We start from the raw sequence: 26534 nt of genomic DNA, 5'->3' as shown, positions 1-26534 counted from the left end.
ATCGCTCCAGCACCATTTGTGGTGGGTTTGCACCTCCATCACAAACCCGTGTGTGGGTCCACTTGTGGGTCCCCTGCTCTGTTTGACTCCAACACCAGGTAGTGCTGATTTCAGCACCTACAGCTTAAAAGCCCAAAGCCGGGGGTGGGGGTGAGCGACGCTCCCACATTCCTGTTCCATTACAGAAATATTTCAGCCACTCGAGGTCCTCTGACTTCCCAAATAAATGTTACCACGAGCTTGTCCGTGTCTACCAAAACCCTCACTGGACTTTCTGGTAGGAACCGTGAACCTACAGACCCGTGAGCACGGTCTGCCCCTCCATTTGCCGCGGCCTGGGCCGCCCTCACCGGCTCTGCGCCTGCAGTCCCAGCACACAAGTCCATGCTGCTTACCACCAACAGCCTTCCCTGCACTGTTGACAGGGGTGCTGACCGCTCTTGCTGGGCCCACGGTGTGGCAGACCATTACCCGGCTGTGGGACGGTGAACCAGCCCCGTTCCTGGTTGTGGTGCACAACTCCCCGTGTGAGGACAGTTCTCTAAGCTCGTGTTTTGTTCAGAGTCTGCATCTATATTTATGAGGAACGTTGCCCTGCAGTTTTTTTTTCTGTACAGACTCTGGTTTTGGTATCAGGGTAATGCTAGCTTCCTAAAATCAACTGGAAAATGTTCCTTCCTCTTCCCATATTCTGGAAGACCCTGGGGAATCGGTATGAATTCTTAAAACATTTGGTCAAATTCTCCAATGAAATTCTCCATCTAGGACTGGAGATTCCCTTTTTGGGAGACTTTCAAGTGTGAATTTGTTTTCCTTACAGTTACAAAGATACTCCCACAACAGGCTCTGCGCTGACTGGGTTTGCTGCAGGCCAGCCCCGAGGACGCGGCCGATGTCCATGCCCACGGCCCACGCACCCGCGCTGTCCCCGCAGGGACGTCCCCATCCTTGGGTGGTCGTCCTTTTCAATCTGTTCTAGTAGAGCTCTGTCTGCAGTTTTACTGATTTTTGAGCTTTCCTGATCTTTTCAAAAAACCAGGTTTTGTTTCATCAGTTTTCTATTTCATGGATTTTGGTTATTATTTCCTTCCTTCTATTTGCTTTGGGTTTATTTTGCTATCTTTTCAGACGCCCTGAAGGGAAGGTTCCTGATACTGACCAGAAGGCTCCACTGCAGCTGCGAACCCCTGGCCGAGCCGCGTCCACGTTCACCTGGTTCAGTGCGCCATTCTGTTTCCTAAATAACCCACTCACTCCTCATCGTCGAAGCACGTGAAGACGGACGGTTATCCTGCCATTCCTGGTTTCCAGTCCATGTGGTCAGGGGACCATCAGAGTCTCGACGAAGACCCAGAGGTGCCTGGGAGGGGGTGTGGTCTGTGCGGGCGGTGCTGAGGGCCAAGAACACCGCAGGGTGTGGGGCCCTGCCGGTGGGGCCGGGCGGGGGGTGCCCCCAGCAACTCCATCGCTGTGCCAACCTCAGGTCCAGCAGCTGGATCACTTGTCGAGAGGGGTCTGACATCTACAACCAGGGTCTGAGTTTGTCTGTTTCTCCTTTCTTTCCATCAGCTTTTGTCAGGATCCCGTTTCCTGAGGGCATGTGATGGAGGGCCTGGGGCCCCGGTGCAGCCCTGACCAGGCTCCAGCCCAACGACAGGTCACTTGGGACCTGAGAGGTCCTGCCCCCCGCAACAGGAGGCTCTGGGCAGCCCACCCCGGTGTGAGTGGCCAGAGACACAGGCCACGCAGGTGCAGAAGGCCAAGGGCAAACCCAAACTCCCAGGAATGCCCTCAGAGAGAGACGACGCAACCTGAAACGCCAGGAACTACTCAAAGAAGGAAAGCCACAGGGCTCAACGGACAGACGCAGAGCGAGTCCCCAATGTAGCAGAGATGAGGGGCAGGGGACGGGAGGCGGTCCTGAGACCCAGTGCGCGTCATAAGAGGGGAACGAGAAAGTACAAGGTGCCAAGAGTCTCTCCAGCACCGAGGAACATGAGTCTCCAAACCAGGGTGAAGGCTAGCTAAGGCGCCATGAGGGGCTGTGGGAGGAGAACGCCACCACCTGGGGCCCCGGGGGCCTGCTTGAGCAATGAGCCTTCCCAGCAGACACGATCTGCAGCCTGGAGCTGTACCTGCCTGCTGATCACCAAGGATAAGGAACCCGTCCAGATACTCGTGGTACTCAACGCCCCACATGCGTCTGGAGGAGACCGAGGGACCCGGAGGACCCATTCCCCAGGAGATTTCAAGGCCAAGGGCAGCAGACACAGGCGCTGGGTGGGGCGTCTTGTCCACCCCTCCAGGGTTCCAAGTCCCTGCTCCCCAGACGGCCCGCACGCGCTTGATGGCTCGTTTGCCAACCCCTGCAAAGGGAGCAGGGCCACACAGACTGCACCTTCCTGCCATGGGCCAGTGCTCGGGGCCCCACACGTCACCTTGGAGGCCAGAACTGAGGTCACCGAGGTCTGCAAACGGGTCCAGGCTCTGAGACTTGGTCCAGCTGGCTGGGGGGCCGGGGGTGGCAGGCTGGCCTCCTGGAGGGAAGAAGGGACCTGGAGAAGGGCAGAAGGTATAAGATGCACCCCCGGGACGCTCCTGAGGCCACACTCAGCTAGTGTGCGCGCCCACACCAGCCCCAGACACGGCTGTCCACGTCCACGGCCTCCTTACAGAAGCTAGTCTACCAACTCACACGGCTCTGACCCTGGAGGCCCACTTCCCAGAACCCATGTTACGTGTGAACGTGCTTTATGATGTTCCTCACGAGGGCGTAGCTGGAGGGTATTCTGAACGTGAGACACTAAGGGTCAGAATGAGTCACCACTGTGCGCCCCAGGACGGAACATTATACGGTCGTTTCAAGTGTAGCTGTTCCTATATACAGAGTTCTTACAAATCAATTAAAAAAAACTTTGAATTCCAGAGGTGCCTGGGTGGCTTAATTGGTTGACCATCTGACTCTTGGTTTTGGCTCAGGTCATGATCTCAGACCTCAGAACCGTGAGGCCCAGGGGCCTCCAGGAGGCAAAGGAGCCACGGGACACAGGACAACACGACGGAGCACTCTCGGGGACCCCTTCCACCACCTTCCGCTGAGCCTTCCTGGCCCACACTCCTTCTGTGGGAGTGGGGTCCCACCTGAGACGTACCTTCCGCAGCAGGCGTGGGGGCCGGCACCTCGGCCCAGGCCTCCCACCCTCCTAGCAGATCCGGGTGGCTGGTGGAGGCCGTCATCTTGCCGGGCTCTGCCGGTAGATCCCCTGGAAAGACAGCAGAGCTATCTGGGGTACCCCCTGGTGGGGGTAGGCAGCCATAAGTCCCCCTATGGGAGGCTGGGAGAGCACCCTCTGTCCCCCTCATGTGAGCAGGGCTGAGCACACGCATCCCCAGGGTCCCTGGGAGCTGCGCTGGGCTCGGCCACACCAACCGGCTTCCTTCTTCCTCAGGGGCCCAAGGACGCATCCCGTGGTCACCGAACCAACCAACTGGACAAGGGGGGTCAGCAAGCGGAGCCGCTGCTCAGAGCAACAATAAGGGTCTACACGTCTTCGAAGACCTCCCACCCCGTGGCCAGCCACATGGACTTGTGGCTGCATGCTGGTGCCCCCAGAAACTGCCTCTGCCTCCTCTAAAACCCTGCAGAGTGCACGGGTGGACAGCTGCAGGCTGTGTCACCTTGCCAGGGAAGGAGGGACCCCACAGCTGCCCTCCATCAGCCCAGGGTCCACAGCAGGTGACTGCACCGCCCACCTCCCAGGCCCCAACTTCAGTGCTTACCCAGGTGCAGGAAGTCGGTGCTGCAGGCTGGGGGTGGGGCGCTGTGGGTGGAGGGGAAGGACGCAGGGGCGGCGGCAGGAGATTCTGAATTAAGAAATTCACCGAAGAGGTCAGGCTTGGAGCAGGGCTGGGTGTCTGGACCAGATGGCAGCAGGAGAGGGTCAAACGGGTCGGCTGCGGAAGGACACCCAGGAAGTGGGCAGAGGTGAGGCTCTGTGTAGGCGCCTTCGGCCCAAAGCATCAGCCGGAAAGCTGAGCAAGTCCCATTAGCACCACAGCCCCTCAGACCCAGGCTGAGGCCACAGCATCGGCTCCAAGAAGGTGCTGGACGCTAGGATGCCCTCGCCTGAGACTCCCCCGGGACAGGGGAGGGTCCCGTCTTCCTGGGACGGGAGAGCCGGAGGGGCCTCAGGAGCCTGCCCCGCAGAGCAGCCTTGGTCTGCGGCTGGCCTGGGTCTGCAGTCTGAGCAGCAGGCCCGGGGCTGCTCCCCAGTGGGTGGCCAAGGGGCCGGGCACTGACCCCACCCCGTCCATTCCCAGAAGCCCCTCCCAGGTAATCTTGACAACAAGGCCAAACTACTAAAACGCTATTCTCTGTTCCCCTGGCAGATGGAGTAACATACCAGCTGCAGCCGGCCCTTCACGGGGCGGGCTCTGTGAGCTCAAGGAAGGGGCCGGGCTTGCGAAGAGCAGGGGGGCCTCGCCACCTAGCAGATCTCCGCGGGGGACCTCCGGAGCCGTGTCAGGGGCCCCCAGGAGGCGGCTGAGCAGGTCGGCGGTACTGGGAGCTGCCCCGCAGGCCTGCATGGGGGGTGCCAGCCCGGCCTCGGAGTTCAGCCCCAGGAGGTCGACACTGTCCTGCAGCGTGGGCTCCTGCAGTGTGGCTGGAGTGGCCGGCGTGGCCGCGTCAAAAATCAACTCTCGCTCTTGCGTCCTCGCTGCTGGGCCTGGCGTGTCCTCGTCAGCCGCATCCCTGCTCTCGGCTGAGAGCGTCGCTGCTTCCTCGTCAGAAGGCTCACTCCCACCTGCGTCCTCGGCTGGGGCTGACGCGCTCTCCTTGGCAAAGTGACCTTCGGGGCCTGTCTCTGTGTCTCTTTCCTCTGAAAAGAGAAGCATAGCAGCCCGGACGGCAGGGTGAGGCCTCGGTGGAGGCCGCGGGGCGGAGGGCCGGGAAAGAGTGGGAGGCAGAAGATGCACAGTGAGGCCCAGGGCGCACCCCCCCACACCCGCGGCCCCACACGCACCGTGCCAATGCAGCGTGTGGAGGAAGTGGCTGGAGTCCGTGCAGCTGCCCTGTGGGGACTCAGACTCCGCAGGCGCAGCTTCCAGAGATCCTGCCTCGGCGTCATACTGAGTGGTGGAGCCGGGCTGCCTGGGGAGCTCTGGCTTCCCTGCGGGAGGAAGGGCGCATCAGGAAAGGCCCAGAATGCCTCCATCGCCTGCAGCGGCCAAGGCCCTGGGCTGCGAAGTGTCTCGTGCAGTGGCCAGGCCACACAGCCGGACGCCCGATTCCAAAGCACGGGGAAACCTGCACTGACCACCAAAGAGGATCCAGTGTGTGAGCAGCTCCGTGTCAGCTCAGCTGCTGCCCCATACCATGCGTGCAGACACACACGCTTCTCAGGGAAGGGAATGTAAGACGCAAACCAAAGACACGAAGACGACTCTGTCGCAGTCAGCAAGCGAGACCTCAAGTCCTGCCCACCTGGGGCTGCACGCGCCCCTTTCTAACTGCTCACAAGATAACCAACCCGGAGAGGGACGGTCTGCCCCGCTGTGCCCTGTGGGTCTGGAACAAAGCCTTGACTTCTTCCAGGTACGCTGGAAACAGCAAACGACTCCAACCTGACCACCCCCCCGGCTGGCCCATGATGACCCCCAGGGCAGGGGCTGCCCACGGTCCTGGGGGTCTGGGAGCAGCCGTGGCGGTGTGAACCCGGGAAATGCGAGCACGTTAGGCGTGAAAGCTGGTGTCGGGGAAGGTCCCAAGTGGGGGCTCTGGGCCTCCGTACGCCGGTGCACAGCCGGACACGGGGACGGGGGCAAGCCCAGCCCCCGGGAGTTTCCAGTGGTGGCAGCACCACCTGCTGTGTGTTTGGAAAACAAGGATCTCACCGAATTTGGACAGAATGTCTTGTTGCTCCTCCCGGCTAGAAAACAGGATTTTGGGGTTCAGCCCCCTCATGCTGGTGCTCTCCCAGGGTGGGGCCTCCCGGCTGGGCCTGTCTCTGGGCTCCACCTCCACCTCCAGGTTCACTTGGAATAAATCCGGGTATTTCTCCTGAATGTCACACGCATCCAGGTCATACCTGCAGGGGGAGACCAGACGCCAGTTAGGAAGGACTTTCACGGGTCAGCCAGCCCACATGAACCAGAAAGTGAGCACAAAACGGCACGTGTGCTCACCGGGGCAGGTGCGCGGGCAGGGACCCTGGCCCTCTGCCGAGGGAGCACTGGCGGCCCTCACCCCTCAGGTCCCGTGATCCAGATAGGGCACTCAGGGACCTTAAATGCGTGTTTCCATAAAACGACGCTGTCCACCCTGGCAAAAATCCCCAACTATTCACAAGTGCCCGTCAAACCAAGACCTCTGGAACACCCTGCAGAAGGGGGAAGGGCGGCAGGGGAGCGGCAGCAGGGCCCACGGCTGGCGGGAGAGGGGAAAGGTAAGGATGCCAAGAGCGGGTGTGCAGGCGTCGCCTGCGGGGCTGGCGGTGGGGGCTACGGCTGCCGGGTCACTGAACTTGAATTCTGGGGCTCTGTCCCTCTCTAGGGGTTCCAGCGTTTTCCCCCATGTTCCCTAAGATCACCTCTGATAACACGTTCACAACCACGCTGCTAAGCCCTGTTCTTCAGCTGGGCAGCAGGCTCCCAGCCTTCATCTTCTCTTATGCCACCTAACATCTCTGGGTGGTTACTTATTGTTTCCAAAGGGGCAGCGGGTTCCTTAGTGACCCAAGCTGTGGAAGGAGGGGCCCACGGTCCTCTGTGATGTCCGTGTGGCATCCATACCCCAAAACGAACCACCGCCACCGGGCAGTGGGGCCGCAGACGTGGGGGCAGACTGGGTGGTCAGTCTGGGTAGGAAAAGCCCGGCAGCCTTTTAAGTCTTACTTCCATGGATCCAACGAAATAAAATCAGCAAGCATGCGTGACCCTAATGTGGAACGTCCACTGGTTTCAGTCCTTCCCACTCCTCCAAAGACAAAACCACCTTTGCGCAAGGGGAGGAAGCCCAACAGAGCAGCTGTGTGGGCAACAACAGCCCGAAGCCGAGCTCCTCTTGCTGGGGCAACGTGGGCAGGAGGGGAGTTCCTCAGGCTCTCAGGCCACCCCACACCTTCTTCCTCTCTAGGTCAGACACCCACAACAAGGAGATGACGCAGGTCACCGCACCGCCAGGCAGGAGCGGCTCCTGTGGGAACCGCGGTGGTAAGCCCCGAGGCAGCAATGTCAGTCAAGGGGGAGTCCAGCAAGGACCAGAGGAGGCCCAAACCCCCATCCCCAAGGAAGGAGTGAGGCAGGGGTCCACATAAAGGAGCACATGACCTCTGCCGGCTCAGCTCCAGCGGCCACAGGACCTTGGGGGTAGCTCTGGGTACCACGCTGGTGGCCACCCATCCCCCACCTCGCCCCCCTGGCTGGTCCCCAAAGATGGCCTCCGGGCCCGGGCCTGCCCAGCTGACCCAGCAAGTCAGTGAGGGAACAATGAGGGTCTGCGAGCAGGGCCACAACCCCTGCGACCCCGCCCTGCACTTCAGGAGGGCGTAAGGCCCAGGCCTCACTGGGGGGCACCAGGGGCCAACATGCTTGGCTTAGAAACAAAAATGCTGCCTTGTGCCACGAACTGCAATTCTGCCCACGTAAACACACTGGGGACCCTCCCTCAGTGACAGAAGGTCTCGAGGATGGACCCGCTAACACTGCTCCAAGTTCTTTTCTCAAGCTGTCCTGTTTCAGCCACCTCTGCAAAATGGATCCTGCCCACAGGAGACTCACACTTTGCATCAATCAGGCACTCAATAGCTTTCTTCTAATTTAACTACATAGTCCGCGTTTGGAAGCACTGCACACAGTAATGCACCGGGCCCAAAAACACAGCTCGGTCAAGTTCTGTGCTTGCATACTGGGACGTTCAGGAAAAAATGCCCTCTCTTTCCAGCCCTCACAGAAGTCCCTAAGTCAGAAGTAACTACCCCTGGTCCTCCGGCCCCCAGTCCTCCCAGGGCTGCGGGGGTGGGTCCTAATGTTCCCTTTAGTGTCTGGGTAGGAGAGGGGCACAGGGTCCTGGGCAGCTGCACGCAGTGGTCTCCAGAGCTGCGCCACTAGCTCCCCTCTCACCCCTGGAACAACACTTCTGCTCGGGTGGCAGGTGTGAGACAAAGCGGAAAGAACGCCACCTGGGGGGCGTGGTCACTTAAGCGTCTGACTCTTGGTTTCGGCTCAGGTCGTGACTTCAGCGTGGTGAGATGGAGCCCTGAGTTGGGCTCGCACTGGGCGGGGAGTCTGCTTGGGATTCTCTGTCCCAAATGCCCGCTATGCAGACTTGTCCCGCTACCTAGGCACCTCCACCTCAAATAGAAGGTCTGCATATGCACCATGGACTGGGGGCCAGGTGTGCTGTGTGAGGCCCTTATGCATTACTCTAACAAGGTGATGAATCTGGGAATGCAAGAAACTAAAGAGCCCTGGTAAGTCAAGGGGATTATCCCCGACTGTATGAATTTCTGCTTTTATCTCTAACCCCAGATAGTGAACTTCTCTTAATTAACCTCCAACCTCAGTGCTTAGCAGAGCACTCTGCACATCCTAAGTACTCTACATGTTAAAAAGCAATAAACAAGGCGCCCTGGGTGGCTCAGCTCGTTAAGCGTCCGCATTCGGCTCAGGTCATGATCCCAGGGTCCCGGGATCGAGTCCCACATCAGGCTCTCTGCTCCTTGGGAGTCTACTTCTCCCTCTGCCTCTCTCTCTCTCATGAATAAATAAATAAAATCTTTAAAAAAAAAAGCAATAAATGCCCATTCAGCTGTTTATACCACAGTTCAGGGTGCAGATGACTAAATTCTAGTAAGAAATGCACCATGCCAGTCCCCAGGTCACCAAGGTGCACAGTGGCAGCCACCATGGCCCAATGGAAGTGCCACATACTGGACACGGGGCACGCTCAGAAGTGGGGAAAGACCCAGGACTAGAGTTCAGTGTGGTGACCCAGCCATGCGTGAACCACATCGCCCCACCAGCGTCCAGCGCACGGCACTCACTTACACAGGGTGCACGGCAGGTAGGCACCGTGCACCTGACCCTCCCAACCTCTCCCACGTGTGACACCCACATACTTTGCAAATTTCACAGTAGTTGCATTCCGAGGCACGAAGCCCGTGTGGAACTGGACCTGGAACATCTTCATGGATGCCACCTGCAGACAGAGTGCAGACAGGAGACCCTCGAGCTGGAGAGGACACCACCCGCTCACACTGCAGATGCACACTTCACAGCTGACAGGCTCTGACAGTCTCATATACAGCGCCCTCCCGACAAGCAGCTTCTCGGGGTCTGAGGTAGGGCAGCCCCAAAGCCATAACTCAGCAGACGCCCCATGCAGACAGCATCCCGCAGTATGGGGAACTCCGGGTGTTTTGGGCTAAAATCCCCTCTGCCTTGGGCTACACAAGGCAGTTCTCACTGAACACCGGGCCTGAGAACCCTCCACGAGAACTCACAGAATGACAGCCCAGGGTGGTCTGAGCGCCCACGTACCTTGGCCTGCAGTCTTCCTCCCAGGGTGGACCTGGCGTGGTAAATTGTAATAAGCACATCCCCTTGCACGGTTATGCCCAGGGGAATGACGGCTTTGCCATCCTCGATTTTGAAATCCCTAAAGAGCAGAATGATGAGGAAAGGTTCCGTTAAGTCACACACACAGCTTTCCAGAGAGCAGTGGTCCTAGAAGGCTGCGGCACCCTGGCAAGAACTTCAAGCTCCCCTAAAGCACCAACGCTTAGATCCACACATTCTTATTTTGCTGGTCTTCCTGCCAGATTTTTCTGGGAGGGGGTGTTGCTCTGGGAACTGACTACGCAGGGCGCCTGGGTGGCTCAGTCGTTAAGCGTCTGCCTTCGGCTCAGGTCATGATCCCAAGGTCCTGGGATGGAGCCCCACATCGGGCTCCCTGCTCCGCGGGAAGCCTGCTTCTCCCTCTCCCACTCCCCCTGCTTGTGTTCCCTCTCCCTCTGTGTCTCTGTCAAATAAATAAATAAAATCTTAAACAAAAAAAAAGAAGCTACTCCTCAGCACATTGGTCCTGGGAACCTCCCACACCTGGCGCCCACTGGGCGGGACTGGCTTACAGAGCCTGTTCCTGCTCACCACCTCGACCGCGGGTAGGGCCTCGGCACCTTTCTGCAGCTCTGGCAGACTTTCTCCTTAAAAGTCTCCCAGAGGAGAGAAAGTGAATGAATCTGACGGCCATGGGGCAAGGGAGGCTGTGAGCTCACCTCATCTTGTCATACTCCTGAGATGTGGTGGTCACGCGCTCGTCCCCCACGTAGACCTCACAGAAGGGCCTGCAGCCGTTCCTCTGCTTGCTGAACAGCGGCACGGGCGTCATGACCACGGCTTTCACCAGGATCGGCTTGCTGTGGGGCGTGATGGGCTCCTCTGCCACCATGTCACACATGTACTCAATGTACCTGCAAGGGCCAGAGGCATGCCACGTCACCCGCTTGTCATGTCCCCAAAGCTCCAGTCGGCTCACCGTACCTGGTCTCCACAGACCTGAGTACTCAGTGCGACAAACAGTCGGCTCACCGCACCTGGTGTCCACAGACCTGAGTACTCAGTGCGACAAACAGTCGGCTCACCGCACCTGGTGTCCACAGACCTGAGTACTCAGTGCGACAAACAGTCGGCTCACCGCATCTGGTCTCCACAGACCTGAGTACTCACTGTGACAGTCGGCTCACCGCACCTGGTTTCCACAGATGCAAGTACTCAGTGTGACTAACTTTCCTTGGAGCAGTGTGCTCTAGTTTCATCTCACAAATCTGATGTAATTTTCATTTGGTTTAAAAATTTTTTTAACATTTTATTTATTTGACAGAGACACAGCGAGAGAGGGAACACAAGCAGGGGGAGTGGCAGAGGGAGAAGCAGGCTTCCCGCTGAGCAGGGAGCCCGATGCGGGGCTCAATCCCAGGAACCCGGGATCATGACCTGAGCCGAAGGCAGGCACCCAACGAACTGAGCCACCCAGGCGCCCCAGTTTAAAATATTTTTAAACTTCCCTTGAGACTTTTTCTTTGACTCATGGGTAATACAGAAGTGGATTAATTTTGAAAAGTTTAGGAAATTTTCCACCTATGTTTGTTTTTTGTTTTTTTTTTTAATATTTTAAAGCAATCTCCACAGCCCACACGGGGCTCATCCTCACGAGCCCAAGCAAGAGCTGCATGCTTCCCTGAGCTAGCCAGGCGCCCCTGTTTGTTACCAATTTCTGGTGTAACTCTATCACGAACACACTTTACGTGACCACTATCCTTCTGTGCCTGCAGCTTAAGGCCGAATCTGATCTTTCTTACTGAATGGTCCGTGGACACTTGAGAGGAACGGGTCTATTCTGGTTGTTGGGTGGAGGGCCCTACAGATGTCATCCAGATGGCTGCCCACGGTGTTCTGTCGCGAGCTGACCGAGTACTCGTCCCATCCACCGCCAAGGCAGGAATACTGAGGCCTGTGCTACAACCGTGACTGCCCATCTCTCCCTTCAAGTCTGCTCTCTGTTCTACAATCTGGAATCTGCTCTCACGCGCTTCACTCCTCCAGCTCTCCGGGGTGGTCTTCTCGGCACCTGCGGGGCGCACACACCAGGCATCTGTCCCTGCCCTCGTGTCATGACCCCTGTCTCGAGACGGGGACGGAGTGGGGACTGGCTCCCAAGCAGCAGGAGGGAAGGGCGACCACTTCTGAGCGTGGGTCACACACTGCACTGCGCTAGCAGACTTGCCTGGGGAGCTCTCGCCCACATGACAGGAGGCCTGCATGCACCTCACTCCCAGCACGAGTCCCGCCAACAACCCGAGCAAGCACGGAAGTGGACTGGAGAGGGAGCAGCGGGCTTTTTCAGGGAGGTTCACACAACACAGCCTGGCCACCCGACCCACAGAGGTGGGGACGCACACGCGGGCTCTTTGAGCTGCTAAGTCTGTGGTGATCAGTCACCCGGCACCTGTGCCACGGCCCTCCTCCACGGCTGATGCCAGCTTCCTCCGTCTTGACGGCAGAAGTGGGGCTCCTCCAAACAGGGCATTGCTGGGTCTTGCTCTCTTATCCACTCTGATGATCCTCACGGGCACTTTCAGAGCTCAACCACTACTGTGGCCAGGTTCTACCGCACTGTCTTGCTAACTGCTTTCTGTTCTTCTTTGGTCTTTTCCTCAAGTAAGTGAGCGCTTTTTATAACTCTGTCCATTTCCTCTGCTGACTTACTAACTCTCGTATTTAGAACCTTTACTGGTTGCCCTGGGGATTCCAACAACAACTCTGATGTGGTTTGTACCTCTGCCCTCTGGTGACCTTTGAGCTGTGTGTGGGGTCTCCAGCAGACGAAGTACGGTGCATCTGAGTGGATTTTCTGCACGTTTGTTTAGTGTTTCACCCTGTTTTGTGTCCTCTGAGCTTTGGAGGTTTGGTGTCTCATTAATTTTGGGAATTCCTTGGCAACTGTGTCTGCACGTTGCCCTCCCCATCATTCTGCCTCCCGCAACGGCCCGAGATGGCCTGGCAGGCCTGGCTGCTCAGTCCCTTCCCATGATCCCTCTCTGTGCTTTGGTCTGAGTAATGCCACCTGCCCCGCCCTCAAGAGGCTGAGGCCCTTCCCTCAGCTGCCAGAGAGCCTGCGGGGGGCAGCCTCCACTAACACTGCCTTTCTCATGTCTGACATTTGTGTTCGAGACTTACAGTTCCTGTCTTTGCTGAAGTGACCACGTGCTCCTAGGTCCTGCCTACCTTCTTCATTTAGCACCTTCAACACCTTAATCAGTTACTTTAAATCTCCCGTCAGATACCTCGGGGTCCCGTCCTGAAGCTGTGTGTCTCTCCAGTGGCCAGCCAGGATTCAGGAGGGCACCGACTCCCCCAACTTGGGTGGCCTCGCCCACGTCTGCACATGGGCCCTCAAGTTTTCCTACCTCCCAGCACCCTCGGCTACAAGCCAGCCGAGGGTGATGCCACGGACGACATCTCCAAAGTGGGACACACGTACCTTTTGTGGGACGGCCAGATGCCCGGCGGGCAGCGCTTCATACTGAACATGTACACGGCAGCCTCCGCGGTGCTGAAGAGCCGGCAGAAGCACAGGAAGGAGCAGACGGCTACCGCAGACGCGGCTCTCCCGTCCTAGGACAAACGGCACAAGCCAGGCTCACACAGCCGCGGCTGGAGGAAGGCGGCTTCCTAATCACACACCTCCCTAGACAGCAGCCACAGGGCCTCCCCCTGTCTTAAAACCTACTTGGGAACTTAGGAAAACACACCTGACGGAGAAACAATTCAGAGTCCACAAAGATTAGTAGAGGTTCCTAACAAACCCTCACTGTTGGGGCACCTGGGTGGCTCACTTGGTTAAGCGACTGCCGTCAGCTCAGGTCATGATCCTAGAGTCCCGGGATCGAGTTCCGCATCCGGCTCCCTGCTCAGCAGGGAGTCTGCTTCTCCCTCTGACCCCCATGCTCTATCTCATTCTCTCTCTCAAGTAAATAAATAAAATTAAAACAAACAAACAAAAAAAAAACACCTCACTGGGCAGGTGGGAAACTGGAAATAAGGCTTGTCCTCAGCCACAGTGAGGAGCAGAGACGGGGGTCCCACGAGTCAGAGTGGCCTCAGTGCCTGTTGAGGCTCATGTGCGTGCTGCCTTGCAGGGAGAGAATGACCCGTGGGAACCCCTGTGTTCTGTAAAGAGGAGTAGGGGTGACCACCTGTGCGGGCGGTCTTCCCTAAGAAGCGGTGGGGACCCACAGAAGGCGTGGGTCCCACAAGGCACAGGCACCTGCTGCTCCCTCTGGGGTCTACCTTGAAGTGACAGGGGCCACGCCAGGGCAGCTAGGCCTAGGGTCACCGGCTCCAGACACCAGGGCAGAACCCACTCCTCACAGGACTTGCCACGAGTCCAAGTGTTAGGCCAGCGTGTCCCAAACAGACCCCCGCTCTCCAGCACAGGTGGTCCCACGTGCTGCCAGGGGCCTCACCCAGTATCGGACAAGGCCTGTGATTGTGTGGGGGACCCCAGCTGCCCCGCCAGCCTCCCTCCTCAGTGCCCCAGATCTCACTTCCGTTCCCTCAGCAGATTGTGAGCTTCCCCAGTGCGTGGGTTATTTTCCCTGGTTTCCGTTTTCTTCTCAGGTACCCCACCCCCAAGGTGAAGGGCAGGGATGGGGCAGCCTCACACTCACCACGCAGTGCACAACACAGACATTCTTGTGGTCTTGCCGGAGCCATGAATGCATGTTCCTGCAAACGCTGTACAGGCTGTGAAGGTTTGGGGCCCGCCTGGCCGCCCAGCCACACTCGGAGACCTGTGGGCAGAGGGCTTGGCTCAGCCTGGGTTCCCTTGCACCAGCTGGGGGTGCAGACACAGGGGGATGGGGGGAGCCCCACCACGGGCACTGGCTCTGGACAGACGCCACCAGGCCCCCTGCTCCTGAGCTTCGTGCTCCAGGATGTGTACCAGGCTATGCAGACTTAGCAAAGACCGGAGAGTCTACCCTTTCCCATGCTTGGTTCAGTCCAAATACCATGAAACTGTCTGTGTCCCACGTGGTCATTTACTAAGAAAATCACGTGGCCTCTCACATCCTCACTGGTGAGGAGCAACAAGGCACCCTAGATTTTAGCAATCTCCAAGGAACATACTGAAGCCCATCTGACTGTCTCCTCACGGGTCACGTTACAGAATCTTCCAGAGAAAGCCCCTGTCCCCGCCGTGTGCTGCACGGGGGCCCCGTGTCGCCACACCCAAGGCCACCCCCCCCCCCACCAGAGCCGTGGGCTCCGCCTGCTACCACTGCTGCTGGGGAATGCCACCCGTGGGTCTGAGGGCCGACTGGAAGAAAGCCGCAGGCAGTTGAGAGGCCAGCATCCAGGCCACCCACCCGGTTATGAAACTTGGAGGACCGGTACGTCCTCGGGGACAGGTTGTAGACTGCATAGTGTCCTGGGTGCTTGGAGTCCAGAAACAACCGTACGTCTTCTATGTTATTCTTGATAGCCGACTCCACACCTTCCGCTGGGAATGACATCACTGGAAGAGAGCAGCCCGCGTCAGCCACCACAGGGTGGTGGCACTTGGCCTCCGCAGCCTCACCAGCCACGGGCAGGACAGTCGGCCACCTGGGCCCCTGCTCATCTCCCCACAGCTGCTGATTGATCAGTATAATGGCCGCCAGGATCGGAGAGAACACAGACCTTGCCACCCCCACCAACCCTCTGGGATCTCCACACAGTGCTTTCTGGGACAGAGTTAAGCCAGAGAGCCTGATGCACGGCAGTCTCCAAGTGTCTGGATTCTGTTTTCGGTGTTTGGAGACCCAAGTTTTAAATGTGCTTTGCATCATTCCCCTCACGATCTCAGAGTTCCGGAAAGTTCCAGACCAGGGGGAGAAGGTGGGTCGACGGTGGCACTGTCCACGGCAGGGCCTGGAGATACAAGGACAGGTGCCCCAGGCCATATCTTGGGCAAGTGAGTGGCTGCCCAAGGGGCGCCCTCTCCTTCCCCACCAGCCACAGCCTCTGGCCCTGCATCCCATGAGCCGTCCTCGGACAGGAAAGAATCTGAGGCACGTCCTTATGGTTAGTGGAGGCAAACGTACCAGCGATTCTGGATGTGATGTAAGATATGTCCAAATCTCCCTTTGCATAACTGGAATTAAAAAGAAGAGCCTCGGTTATTACAGGAAATTTCTACAGATAAGTCACGAGAGCTTAAATGGAGCGAGTCGTGGAGAGGCTCAGGCTGCGGCTCATGGGAACGTCGTGTATGCGACTGAGCACCTTCAGCGTCACGCGTGCACGTCGAGAGTGGAGGTGGACGAGAAGTTATAAACTGCACGTGATGGAGAGGCACAGACCCCGGCAAACTGCCTGCTAGTCTACTCTAAAGACATATGGCCACGGGAGCTGGCAACAAAAACGGAAGACGGCACTCATGTCTGGCAAAAACTGAGTTTCAAGAGACACAGAAAGCATCGGAAGCAGACATGGCAGGGGTGTTGGAACCAGAGGACCAGGAACTTCAGCAGCTGTGACTAACATGCTAAAGGCTCTAACTGAGGGAGCACAGGGCAGACAAGAACAGACGGGCAGTGCGAACAGAGACAAAGGTTCCAAGAAAGATCAAAAAGAAATGCTGGAGATAAAAACACAGTGGCAGAAAGACAAGATGCCTCTGACGGGCTGATTGCACGGAACCCAACTGAGGAAAGAATCTCTGAGCTGGAAGATCGAGCAACAGAACCCTTGAAAAATGAAAAGCAAAGAGAACAAAGAGTGACAAAATCCAGAACAGAGTCTCCAAGGGTGTGGGACAGCCGCAAAAGTGTGCCGTACATGTGACAGGAGCAAGAGACACAGAGAGGAAAACAGCAGAAATACGTGAGCTGATAATGACTGAGAATTTCCCCAAACTAACGTCAGACACCAGACCCTGGACCCAGGATGCTCAGAGAACACCAGGGAGGAGCCATCTCTTCAGAAACCATGCCAGCAAAAAGAGAGTAAAATACGTAATATGGAGAGAAAAAACCCACCCAGGAAAAACCTAGAATTCTGCACCCTGTGAAATTATCCTCCAAAAGTGAGGAGAAATAAAGACTTTGTCAGGCAAACATTGGAAGATTCTGTTGCCAGCAGAACTGCCTTGCAAGACGTGTTAAAAGAAGTTCTCCAGAAAGAAGGAAAACGCTTCGGTCAGAAACTCAGATCTACATAAAGAACAGAAGAACATCAAAGAGGAAGCGAAGGTTAAAAAAAAAAAAAAAAAAAAACCCACCAACTTTTATTTTTCTTATTCTTAGCTGATTTAACAGATGCCAGTTTGTTCCAAATAATGGCAACGAGACATCTGACAAGCACGCTTATGCACACATTCTGCACTGACGATGCGAATGCCGGCACTGGGTACCAGTGGCGGGGAGCAGGGTCCCCGTGGTGTCCAGAGGGTTAGGGCTAGTGGTACAGGGGCTATTTGAAAGATTTGGATTAGCTGGAAATATGTACTGCAAACTCTGGAGCAGCCAGTAAAAAAGTTAAAAAAAAAAAAGAAGAAGAAGAAATGTAACAGATAGGAAAGGAGAGACCAGGGGCTCCCATGAAAGGCTCAGTCACGACCACAGAAGGCCAGGCAGAGCATAGGAGGTGGGGACAGACACGCTGGGCACCCACCCAGTGATGCATGTCCGTGGTCTGCACGCAACCCCTTACAAGACAGAGACGGCGAGAGCAGATCAAGACTCCACTCTCCAATGTCTACAGAACACCACCGAAGCTGAGCATTTTTAATAGTTTATTCACCAGCTGTCCTGTTAGCTGCCTCCGCGCCTGCTTCTTGTCTCCAAAACCTATTTCATGTAACAGATACCGTCCCTCTGGGAGTTTTATGATCCAAACACGCTCTCAATCAGGGTCGTACTTTTTTAGAAACTTGAAAGAAGTGTGCCTTGATGGATAGAGGGTTTTTTAAATTACATTTACTAACCATTCGTTCCCATGGCTGGAACAGTTTTATTACATTTAAGAAATCTACCTCACTCTGGCGTCACAAGAATGCCCCTATTTTAATTTTCTCTAAAAAATTGCTGTTGATGGCATGCCTGGTTGGGCATCTGCCTTCGGCTGAGGTCGTGATCCCGGGGTCCTGGGATCGAGTCCCGCGTCGGGCTCCTTACTCAGCGGGGAGTCTGCTTCTCCCTCTCCCTCTGCTGCTCCCCCTGCTCGTGCTCTCTCTCTCAAAAAAAATCTTAAAAAAAAATTGCTGTTGACAATGAGATCTTTTACCTACTAATCGGATGAATGTTCTTGGCCGTTACTGGATGAAGACCCAACTTTTATCTCGCCCACACAGATACCCATGGCCACAGCACCATTCATTAGCCAGAATCCTAGGTTTCACTGGTTTTATACGAGTCCCACACAAGCAACCATTTCACCAAATGGGCACAGCACTCATGTCTGAAGAAAAGTGACATACAATGTGGTTCACTCCCAGCCTTATTTTTTTAATAGGCTGCTGGCAATTGTGGGTAACTTGTACACGAACTTTAAGATGAAAACCGACAGAAGCATCAGTATTTTTATTTACAGTGCAATGAATTTACAAATTGACTGATACCATCTTCAAAAATTAATTCTCCCAAACATAAACACGGTGTATTTCTCCACTCAAGTGGTCTAATGGGAAGGCTTCTGTCAGACTCAGCTAAGAGTGTGGGGCGCCTTCTGCACAACGCAGCCTGAGCAGCCGAGTCCGTCCCGCTGGCTCTGGCCGCAAGAGGCCCAGAGGCACCGCAAGCGGCCAGCCCAGGCTCGCCACCCCTCCCGCACGCCCGCCGCCCCACATGCCTATCCTCTGACTGCAGCTGGCAGGCATCCAGGAGGGCAGGAAAAGGAGCCCTTGGACCTGGGGATGCCTCTCTGCTGGAAGCCAGAGCCAGCCCTGCGCAGACCAACTGCCCTGAAATGATCATAACGTGAATAAAGTGCAACAGCATCCTAAAGTGACCATTCAGGCAACCTGACAAGTTGATTCTAGAATTCATTCCAAGAAGCTGATGTGTAACAACAGCCGATGTTCTTGGGCAGGGTGGAAGGGGGCCCAGAGAAAGGACTGGAATGCTGCCTGGCTTGGCCATCAGCAGAGGGGCTGCTCTTCTCGGGGGAGACTGGGGCAAGGAAAATCCCCCAAAGTAAAAAATCCCCTAAATGGATTAAAAACACAAATGTAAAACAGTACAACCATCAAAAAATTGTATTTACAACACATTTAAATAACTTGTTTCAAAATATATTAAGCGTGCTCAAACCTGGGCTATGAAGGACCCTGAACATGAAGGCCGACAGACCTAAGGGAAGCACAGACCCGCTGTACTTTAACTAACGACCCCTGCAGCACGGGGGTGCCTGGGGACTCAGATGAGGGTCTGACTCCTGCTTTCGGCTCAGGCCACCAACTCAGGGTTGTGGGACTGAGCCCTGCACTGGGCTCCGCGCTCAGTGGCGAGTCTGCTTGAGGTTCTCTCTCTCCCTTTGCTCCTCCCCACCTCCCACGGTCTCGCACACACGTGCTAATAAAACAAAAAGAATCCACTGGAGAACAAAACAAACAAGATGAGCAACACATAAAGTGTTTGCCAATATTTACTTTCTTCACAAAAAGAACGATACACATAATACAGTATAATGTTGGTAAAACAAAAACAGAAACTCAGAAAAAAAGCAAACGATTAGAACGTGTAGGCCAGAGGAAGAGAAACACCCGTGGCCAGAGGTGCACATCCACAGGCCCTGGCCATCCTACCCCGCGTAGGGTATGGTCAGAACGATGTGCACAGTCAGGAACTCAGGGCACCTGGTCGCTCTGGCTCCAGGATGTGTGCGAGGGGTGTGCACACATACACGAGGAAGCAATGAGACCACACGTGCAGGCTCAGGCCGCTGAGGCCCTGGCTTCCAGACATGGGCTCTCACACACAGGCTGCCGGGCCTGGGTCTCCTCCAAGGGCAGGCCTCCCGGGACTCCTGGGTCCACAAACCCTACCGTGAGGGCTCTGCCTGCACCAAAGAGGGCTCTTCAGTGACCAAGGCCATCCCCCACCAAGGCCTTCCCTGGGCCCTCCTGTGGCACGTTGAGCCTCGGGGTCACCCCAGACCCTCAGAGGACCTGAAGCTCACCACCCAGGACTGCATCTGGGGGACTCCTTCCGTGAGCACAGCCAGGGGGCCCGACAAGGGGCAGAGGTGTGCCTGGCCCTCCACACCACGGCTGCCAGGCACTCGTGGTCATGAGCATGAATGTCACGGCTGAGACAAGGGCTAGGACCCATGCCTTCTGCCATTCCCTGTCCAACGCGCCGCTTTTGTTCGTGGGCTGGCTAAACAAAGCACCAGCAAGGGTTCTGGGTAGACTCACTGTGAACCGGAGTCTGTCAGTACCTCAGATGTTTCCCCTCCAGCCTGGATGCTTCTGAGTCTCAGACATGCTCTCTGAATCACAGACATGCTCTCTGAATCACATTTTAAGCATGAACCTTGGACAAAAGACAGTTACGCAAACCTAACTGTATATCCGCAGAGAAGCCTGCTTGCCGGGCTGGTCTTCGGCTATGGCACGGTGATCTCGGGAGGATCCTCACTGTTCCCAGAACTGGTAAGAATGGCCTCCTCTGCCTGGACTGCTTGTACCAAGATGTGGTTTATGCTCAGGCCTGCTTTCCCTCGAGAGTCTGGAGCCTGGTGCATGCCAGGCAGAGGGTGCCTGTGACCAGCCGAACACAAACCCTGGGTGCTGGGTGTCTGGGGGCTTCCCTGGATGAGCACACGTCACATGTGCCGTAGTGGCTTGGGCTGGAAATCACACGCATCCCACGTGACTCCACGGGGTGGGGAGGACTCGGGAAGCCGTGCCGGATTCCCCCAGGCTCTGCACCACACGCCCTTTCCCAGGACCCTGAGGCAAGAACCAGGTCTTGGGTGCCCTCCAGCAAACTTCCAAGCCGGGGGTGGGCTTGGGACCCTGACACAAATCCTTTTGCTCTTGTTCTAGAAACTTCGATCCTGACGACACCAGGTGACGGCCCTGGTCTACCCTCATCTACGCTTTGATCTCAACGTCACGCTAGGACGATACTCAGCGTCATTCCCGCCCTAAGGCGCATCCAGTGGTGTCTGCAGGCCACCACGCCCGAGTCACCAGCGGAATTCTGCTTGCGCTGCCAGACTGATGTGCGCTGTTAGGGTCATTTCTTCCCATTTGCAGTGTAAGATAGTCGCACAAACCCAGAGTCAGCCATGAAGTCAACTAAATCCGGGAGCACACCAACACTGTCTGCACCCTCACAAAAGACAACTTCACATTCTTTTGTTCACTGAAACTGTGTTCAAGAGCTTGAACAGACGGGCCAGCATCCAGCCCTTCCCTCCAGCCCTGTGGGGGCTCCAGCATCTCAGCCACATGGGAGGCCACGAGCACCCCCTCCTCCACACCCACACCCCAGGGCTGGCAGCTGAGGCCTCAGACAACGTCCATGTGGCCGCGGCCTGGCGTCTGCTCTCCCCGAGTCTCGCTGAGAAGGCCTGAAACGCTGGGCCCACCTGAGAGACCCAAGGAAAAAGGGGGTCCACACCCAGTCGGTGTGTGTGTTCCCGAGGGGAGGGCTGAGTAGCTTCCTGCATGTCCCAGAACCCCCTGCTTGTCATCCCCAGGGAGCTGCAACTCCACAGCCCTCTGGCCCCAGGAGACCCCTGCAACATCCCTTGCTGGGAGAAGGGGCAGGACAGACCTGCAGCTGGCACACAGTGCAGGGGACGGCAGCCTGTGGGGTGAACCACACGGAGCGGCCCACGACCCAGCACCATGACGCGACGTCACCTGTCGTCAGAAGCACGGGTGGAAAAGCACACCAGCAGGCAGCTGAGTCTCAGAGTCACTGGCAGGCCCACCTGTCCTGTCCAGGCCGGCGGCCCGACCCTTCTGCCTCCATAAGCAGAACACAAGCCACAGCCCGTCGGATTATGCCCGACTCCGGGCACAGGACTCTGGAGAACCCGCAACAGAAGCGCGCAGACCTTCCTTTGACAAGGTGTGGCCTGTGATGTCACGGAGGCTCGTGGAGGTGCGAACGGATGCCCCGTCTGCTGAGACATCCAGAGGAAACCCAGTTTCTTCTCATTCCACAAAGTCACAACAGGTAAGAGCACGCGGCGCTGCGCTGCCCAACACAGCACAACCCTCACACACGCGTGCCCCCCCACGCGCGCCCCCCCATGCACGCACACACACACGCGCCCCCCCACACGCACGCGCGCCCACATGCGTGTGCCCAACGTGCCCCCCACATGTGCACGCCCCCACGCGCGCCCACACACGCGTGCGCCCACACATGTGCCCCCCCACGCGTGCACACACTCACGCCACGTGCGCAGGACCTAACCTGTGTCAACGGCGCACACACAGCGCAGTGGCCGTCGCACAGAACAGGGAACACAAGGCCAAGCAGCCCTCACGTGACCCCCGGGGACCACGGGGGAGCCACCGCTTGACCCCAGGCAGCCCTCACGCTGTCAGAGGCCCACGGTAACCACGGGGGACCAACCGCTTGACCCCAAGCAGCCCTCACGCTGTCAGAGACCCCCGGTAACCACGGGGGACCGACCACTTGACCCCAAGCAGCCCTCACGCTGTCAGAGACCCCCGGTGACCACGGGGGACCGACCGTTTGACCCCGGAACTGAGATTCATGGACCCAACACCCACGAACCATCCCCTAAAACTGTGAAACAGCGAGGGAGCGCCTACGGACGTGGACGTGGACGTGGACGTCCCTGAGCTGGCCCAGGCCTGGGTCCGTGCTGGAGACCTGTGCCCGGGAGGGCTCAGCGTCACCCTGCTTGCTGCTCCCGCAGAGCTCCACAGTCAGAGCCGAGGGGCCTCCAGAGAACCCAGCAAATGCAGGTTGCACATTCTGGCCAAGGAGCCACAGGCCAGCATCCAGCACGACAGGACTGTGCTCCCCTGAACAACGCGCTCATAAAGTGACTTTAGCCACAGCCACACGCTCAAGCCCACCCAGCCCAAGTACTTCAGTGTTTTAACTCAGCGGGCTGCACTCGTGAGGCGTCCCTGGGCGCCCCCACTGTCCCACTCACTCCACACCACAGAGCAGAAACCACACAAACGTGAGGTTGTGTCGTCACAGTGCAAGGGAGACATTGAGGTCTGGGGGGGGGCTCACGGTCTCCGTGGAAAAGGCCCCCCTGGGGGAGAGAGGGACACAGTCCCGCGGCTTCAGGCGCTCCCATGTGGCCCAGTGCCAGCCACGGCCGGGGTGGAAATGAGCGGCCACCTCCATCACAGAGCGCAGAACCCCCCCCCCCCCCGCCCCAGGGTCTGTGGGCCCAATGGCAGAGCCCGTGCAGACGGGGCATGCACACTTACCAACAGCCTCGAGTGTGGGTCCTACCAGGTCTGGAGAGGGAACAGCCCAAGGGTCGGGAAATCCCCACTACGAAGAGCCCACGTGCTGTCACCTAGAAGCTACACCCTCACTCACTTGGCAACGGACTGGATGACCTTGGAGGAGGTGTCCTTGATGTTTGTGAAGAGGCGCTCAGTGCCGCCCCGCAGGATGTCCAGGAGTCCGCCGTAGGGCTGGTCGTACTCGGCAAGTGCCAGGCCTGAAAGCAGAGACAAGTCTCAGACCAGGGCACAGCCTGGGGCCAGCTCCCATGGGGACACGAGCCGAGAAGCAGAACCAGCAAGGAGCGCCGCTTCCTGTCGGCCCCAACTGTCGGCACACCACGTCCAGGCGCAGAGATGAAACCAGCAACCGCCGCGTGAGCCTGGCGGGCAGCACCACCAGAGTGCCCAGCCAGTGGTTCCCTCGAGGGCAGAACCTGGGCACTGTGAAGAAGAGCTGGACCCTCTGGGCACACACAGCCCTCCGTTCCCATCTCCAGGACGTCACCCCAACCCACTTCTAGCATGTACTGGACGCCAGCTGGGAGGCCGCCGTCACACCAACTCATGCTGAGGAAACCAGCAAAGGGGAGGCAGCCTCCAGCTCTGAGGCAAGGGCACATGCGTGGACACAGAAGCCGTTGACACCTGGAGGAGAAAAAGGTGGGGAAGGACGTGCAGGGAGAACACAGAGTGGGCCGTGCAGCGGGGAGGCCTGCTCAGCTCCAAGCCAGGCACAGAAAGGCCACATGGCTGGACCTCGGGCACGCCTGGGGCAGAAACTGGTCGTTCTCGGGGGCAGGGCTGCCAGAACGGAGCCGGACTCCACACAGGCAGCTGCAGACACGCTGCCTGGATGTGAACAGAGCAGCAACAGATGCAGGGCCCCCAGGGGGTGGTCGTCAAGGGGGCTCTGGTGGGAGAAGCCGGTGTGAACAGAGATCAGCACGATCCACAGGCTGCATGGGGGTCGTCTGCCAGGACCCCCCGCAGCCTCCATGTGGCACGGTCTTATCTCAGTGCCTCGGGAACCTCCCCCATGGCAGGCGAGGCGCCGCACACACGGGACGTTCAGGGGGGCGTCCAGGGCCCACAGTGCATGGACGTGGAGTGTCCAGGACACGGGAGAGCTGAAGGAGCCAGGACCTGGATTCCCACCGCAAACACTGAGAGCTGGGGGATAAGCACCGGGGCACGTGGCAGAAGGCTTCCAGAACTTTCCCAGGCACAGCCACACACAGCTCAGGCTGAGGGCTCCCCTGGGGACACCGTTCCACCATGCCAGTGCTGGGCACCCGACCCATCCCGATACACACCGGCCAAGAGCACGAATTGCTCACCAAATGTGACGGGAGTTGTGATGAAAACCACCGGCCCCACCACACCAGGGCCTGTGGGCCTCCCGGTCAAAACCCCCACGTGGAGCCCTCCAGCCCCCCAGTTCCCATCATGGCCACTCTTTGCCCCACACACCCTCCTTCTAATGTGCTTGCCCTCCTGGTCACTGCCCTTCGAGGCGTGCCCTCATCCACCCAGGCCACGGGCCACGCCGACAAGTGACTGACGGAGGGCCCCCAGGCCTCCGCGGGGCTGGAGACCAGCCACCCACAGGGGTGGCCAGCAATACCTGTGTGGCCACCCCTGGTTGTCCCTCCATGCTGCAGAGGGCCAGTGCTGTCCTGACGGTAGAGACAGAGGACAGCTGATGCTCATGCTCTTCCCCAGCTCCCCGTGGCCCAGTGTGCCAGTACCACTGAGTGCTGGCAGCCCAAGGCAATCCAAACCTGAGGGTGATCCTAGTGACCGCAAACGTGTAGCCTGTCTCTTGCTGTCAGGCCAAAAGCCTTGGGAGAGCAGGATCTGGGTGCCCTGTGCACAGCAGGGACAGGGTAACCACAGGGGACAAACGGTGGGCACGAGGGAGGGGGTACTCACCTCCACTGTAACCACCACTGCTGGAGCCCCCAGGAGGGGGTGGCCCTCGGGACGGGACTGCATTGCCATAACCTCCGTTCTGCTCTAAGAGCTGCATTGATTCAAAATGCAAACAGTCAACCTCCACAGACGCAGAAAACCTCACGGACAGTGGCACACGGTGAGCCCCAGGCACGTCCGCTACCAGGTCAACCCGCCTCTACCTGACTTACCATGAAAGCCAAGGGAAGAACCTCCCAGACCCTGAACGGCCCACCTGAACCAAAACACAGACCACGCCAACAAGGGATCTGCACACATGCTCTTCCGCACACAAGCCTCGTAACACAGAGGGAGCAGCTGTAACTCTGCCCCGGGGTGCAAGTGCTCACCGCACACCCCACCGCGTGCCAGGCTCTGCAGTGACCAAGGACAGCGGGGGCGTGGGAACAGCAGACCCTCGGGGTGACACATCTGCGCCCTCAGTCAGCTGGTGCCCTCTGGCTGCCACAGAAGCAAGGCGGGGGGGCGGGGGGCCGTGTCTGTCATGAGCTGAGCCCAAGGCCAGTGACGGCTGGGGCCTTGACCCCTAAGCCTGCTAAGAGATGCTTGGAGCCCCTGGGCAAGGTGCACAGCCCAACTGTGTGACGTCAGGACAGGGCCGGAAGCCCCACCAGGGGCCGGTCTCAGCCCTCCTCAGCTTCCACGCTTACTCCTAAGTTACCTGGCACCACGCCTTAGGATTTCTGGTGGGGTTGTACAAGCTAGTACCACTGAGGTAAAGTTTTACTACAGCAAGCTCAGGAAAGAAGGTATACGTGCCATCACTTCTCCTGAACGTGATGAAGCCTTGTCTGTCTCTGTGACCTGCTAGATAGTCAACGCTCATCTCCTACAAATCCGTATAAACAACGCCCATGCCCACTAAGTGTTAGGCGGCACGTGTCTGTTAGACCGGCCAAATCTTCTCTTTGCAGTTTCTCTCTTCGCTTTACTGACTTCTGGAAGAAACAGAACGTCCCCCACCGGGACCCTATGCTTCCCATGACTCCCCGTGAGCCCTAACGAACGGTGCTCAGTACCTCTGCGGCTGTGTCATGAAAGATGTGTAGGTGGTACTTGTTTTTTTTTTTAAATTCTGTTTCTATAACCTCCTATTTAACAACACGCTGCACCTATTCATATAGCCCTACTCCTGGGTTTCAGACTCCATTCCTGTTCTCTCTCTCTGGGGGCTTGGTCTGCTGCACTGCGGCAGGCTGCCTTCTGCACACTCAGCCCCGCACGGCCCAGAGAAGAACCCTAAGGGGTCTAACGTTTGCACACGCAGGCCCCAGGTCCCAGAAGCACTGGGGTCAGAACACTGACAGCAGCCCGCCCACCGGGGCTGCGTCCGTCCCGCAGCACCTCTGCCCAGCCCGCTCCCGGTGAGCTCCCGGTGGTGTACACGCGGGCCGGCCGGCCCACAGACCAGACAGCTCCCCACACCACCAGCCCGCCCTCTGCCAAGTCTCGGGGAGCATACATCTTCTGTGGGGGACCACAGGAGGGGCTCTCTCTGAAGCGGACCCACTATCCCACCCCCATGCCCTCCCATGGCTTCCTCTTCCTCAGC

General features: G+C 57.7%; 1 protein-coding gene across 3 annotated transcripts in view; it reads right to left on the bottom strand.

Annotated features, from left to right (window-relative positions):
- Positions 1 to 26534, bottom strand: part of GAK (cyclin G associated kinase) — a 55222-nt gene that overhangs the window by 3216 nt on the left and 25472 nt on the right. Inside the window, exons 10-24 of one of the 3 annotated variants that reach the window (XM_028126317.2) lie at positions 24941 to 25031; positions 23100 to 23223; positions 15648 to 15697; positions 14931 to 15079; positions 14232 to 14354; positions 13043 to 13176; positions 10278 to 10472; positions 9541 to 9658; positions 9120 to 9199; positions 5896 to 6089; positions 5025 to 5171; positions 4404 to 4880; positions 3781 to 3954; positions 3153 to 3296; positions 2439 to 2555 (exon numbers count right to left, since the gene is read on the bottom strand). In XM_028126317.2, the coding sequence (XP_027982118.1) occupies positions 2439 to 2555; positions 3153 to 3296; positions 3781 to 3954; positions 4404 to 4880; positions 5025 to 5171; positions 5896 to 6089; positions 9120 to 9199; positions 9541 to 9658; positions 10278 to 10472; positions 13043 to 13176; positions 14232 to 14354; positions 14931 to 15079; positions 15648 to 15697; positions 23100 to 23223; positions 24941 to 25031 (2317 nt within the window). The remainder of the gene's footprint in view (positions 1 to 2438; positions 2556 to 3152; positions 3297 to 3780; positions 3955 to 4403; positions 4881 to 5024; positions 5172 to 5895; positions 6090 to 9119; positions 9200 to 9540; positions 9659 to 10277; positions 10473 to 13042; positions 13177 to 14231; positions 14355 to 14930; positions 15080 to 15647; positions 15698 to 23099; positions 23224 to 24940; positions 25032 to 26534) is intronic. The other 2 variants (XM_028126325.2, XM_028126335.2) reach the window with 2 other exon arrangements.

The sequence above is a fragment of the Eumetopias jubatus genome, unplaced genomic scaffold (genome assembly GCF_037043125.1).
Source record: "Eumetopias jubatus isolate StellerSeaLion01/CBP00866 unplaced genomic scaffold, mEumJub1_p1.0 scaffold_2, whole genome shotgun sequence".
NCBI classification, from domain to species: Eukaryota; Metazoa; Chordata; class Mammalia; order Carnivora; family Otariidae; genus Eumetopias; species Eumetopias jubatus.
This window is presented reverse-complemented; position numbering and strand designations above follow the sequence as displayed.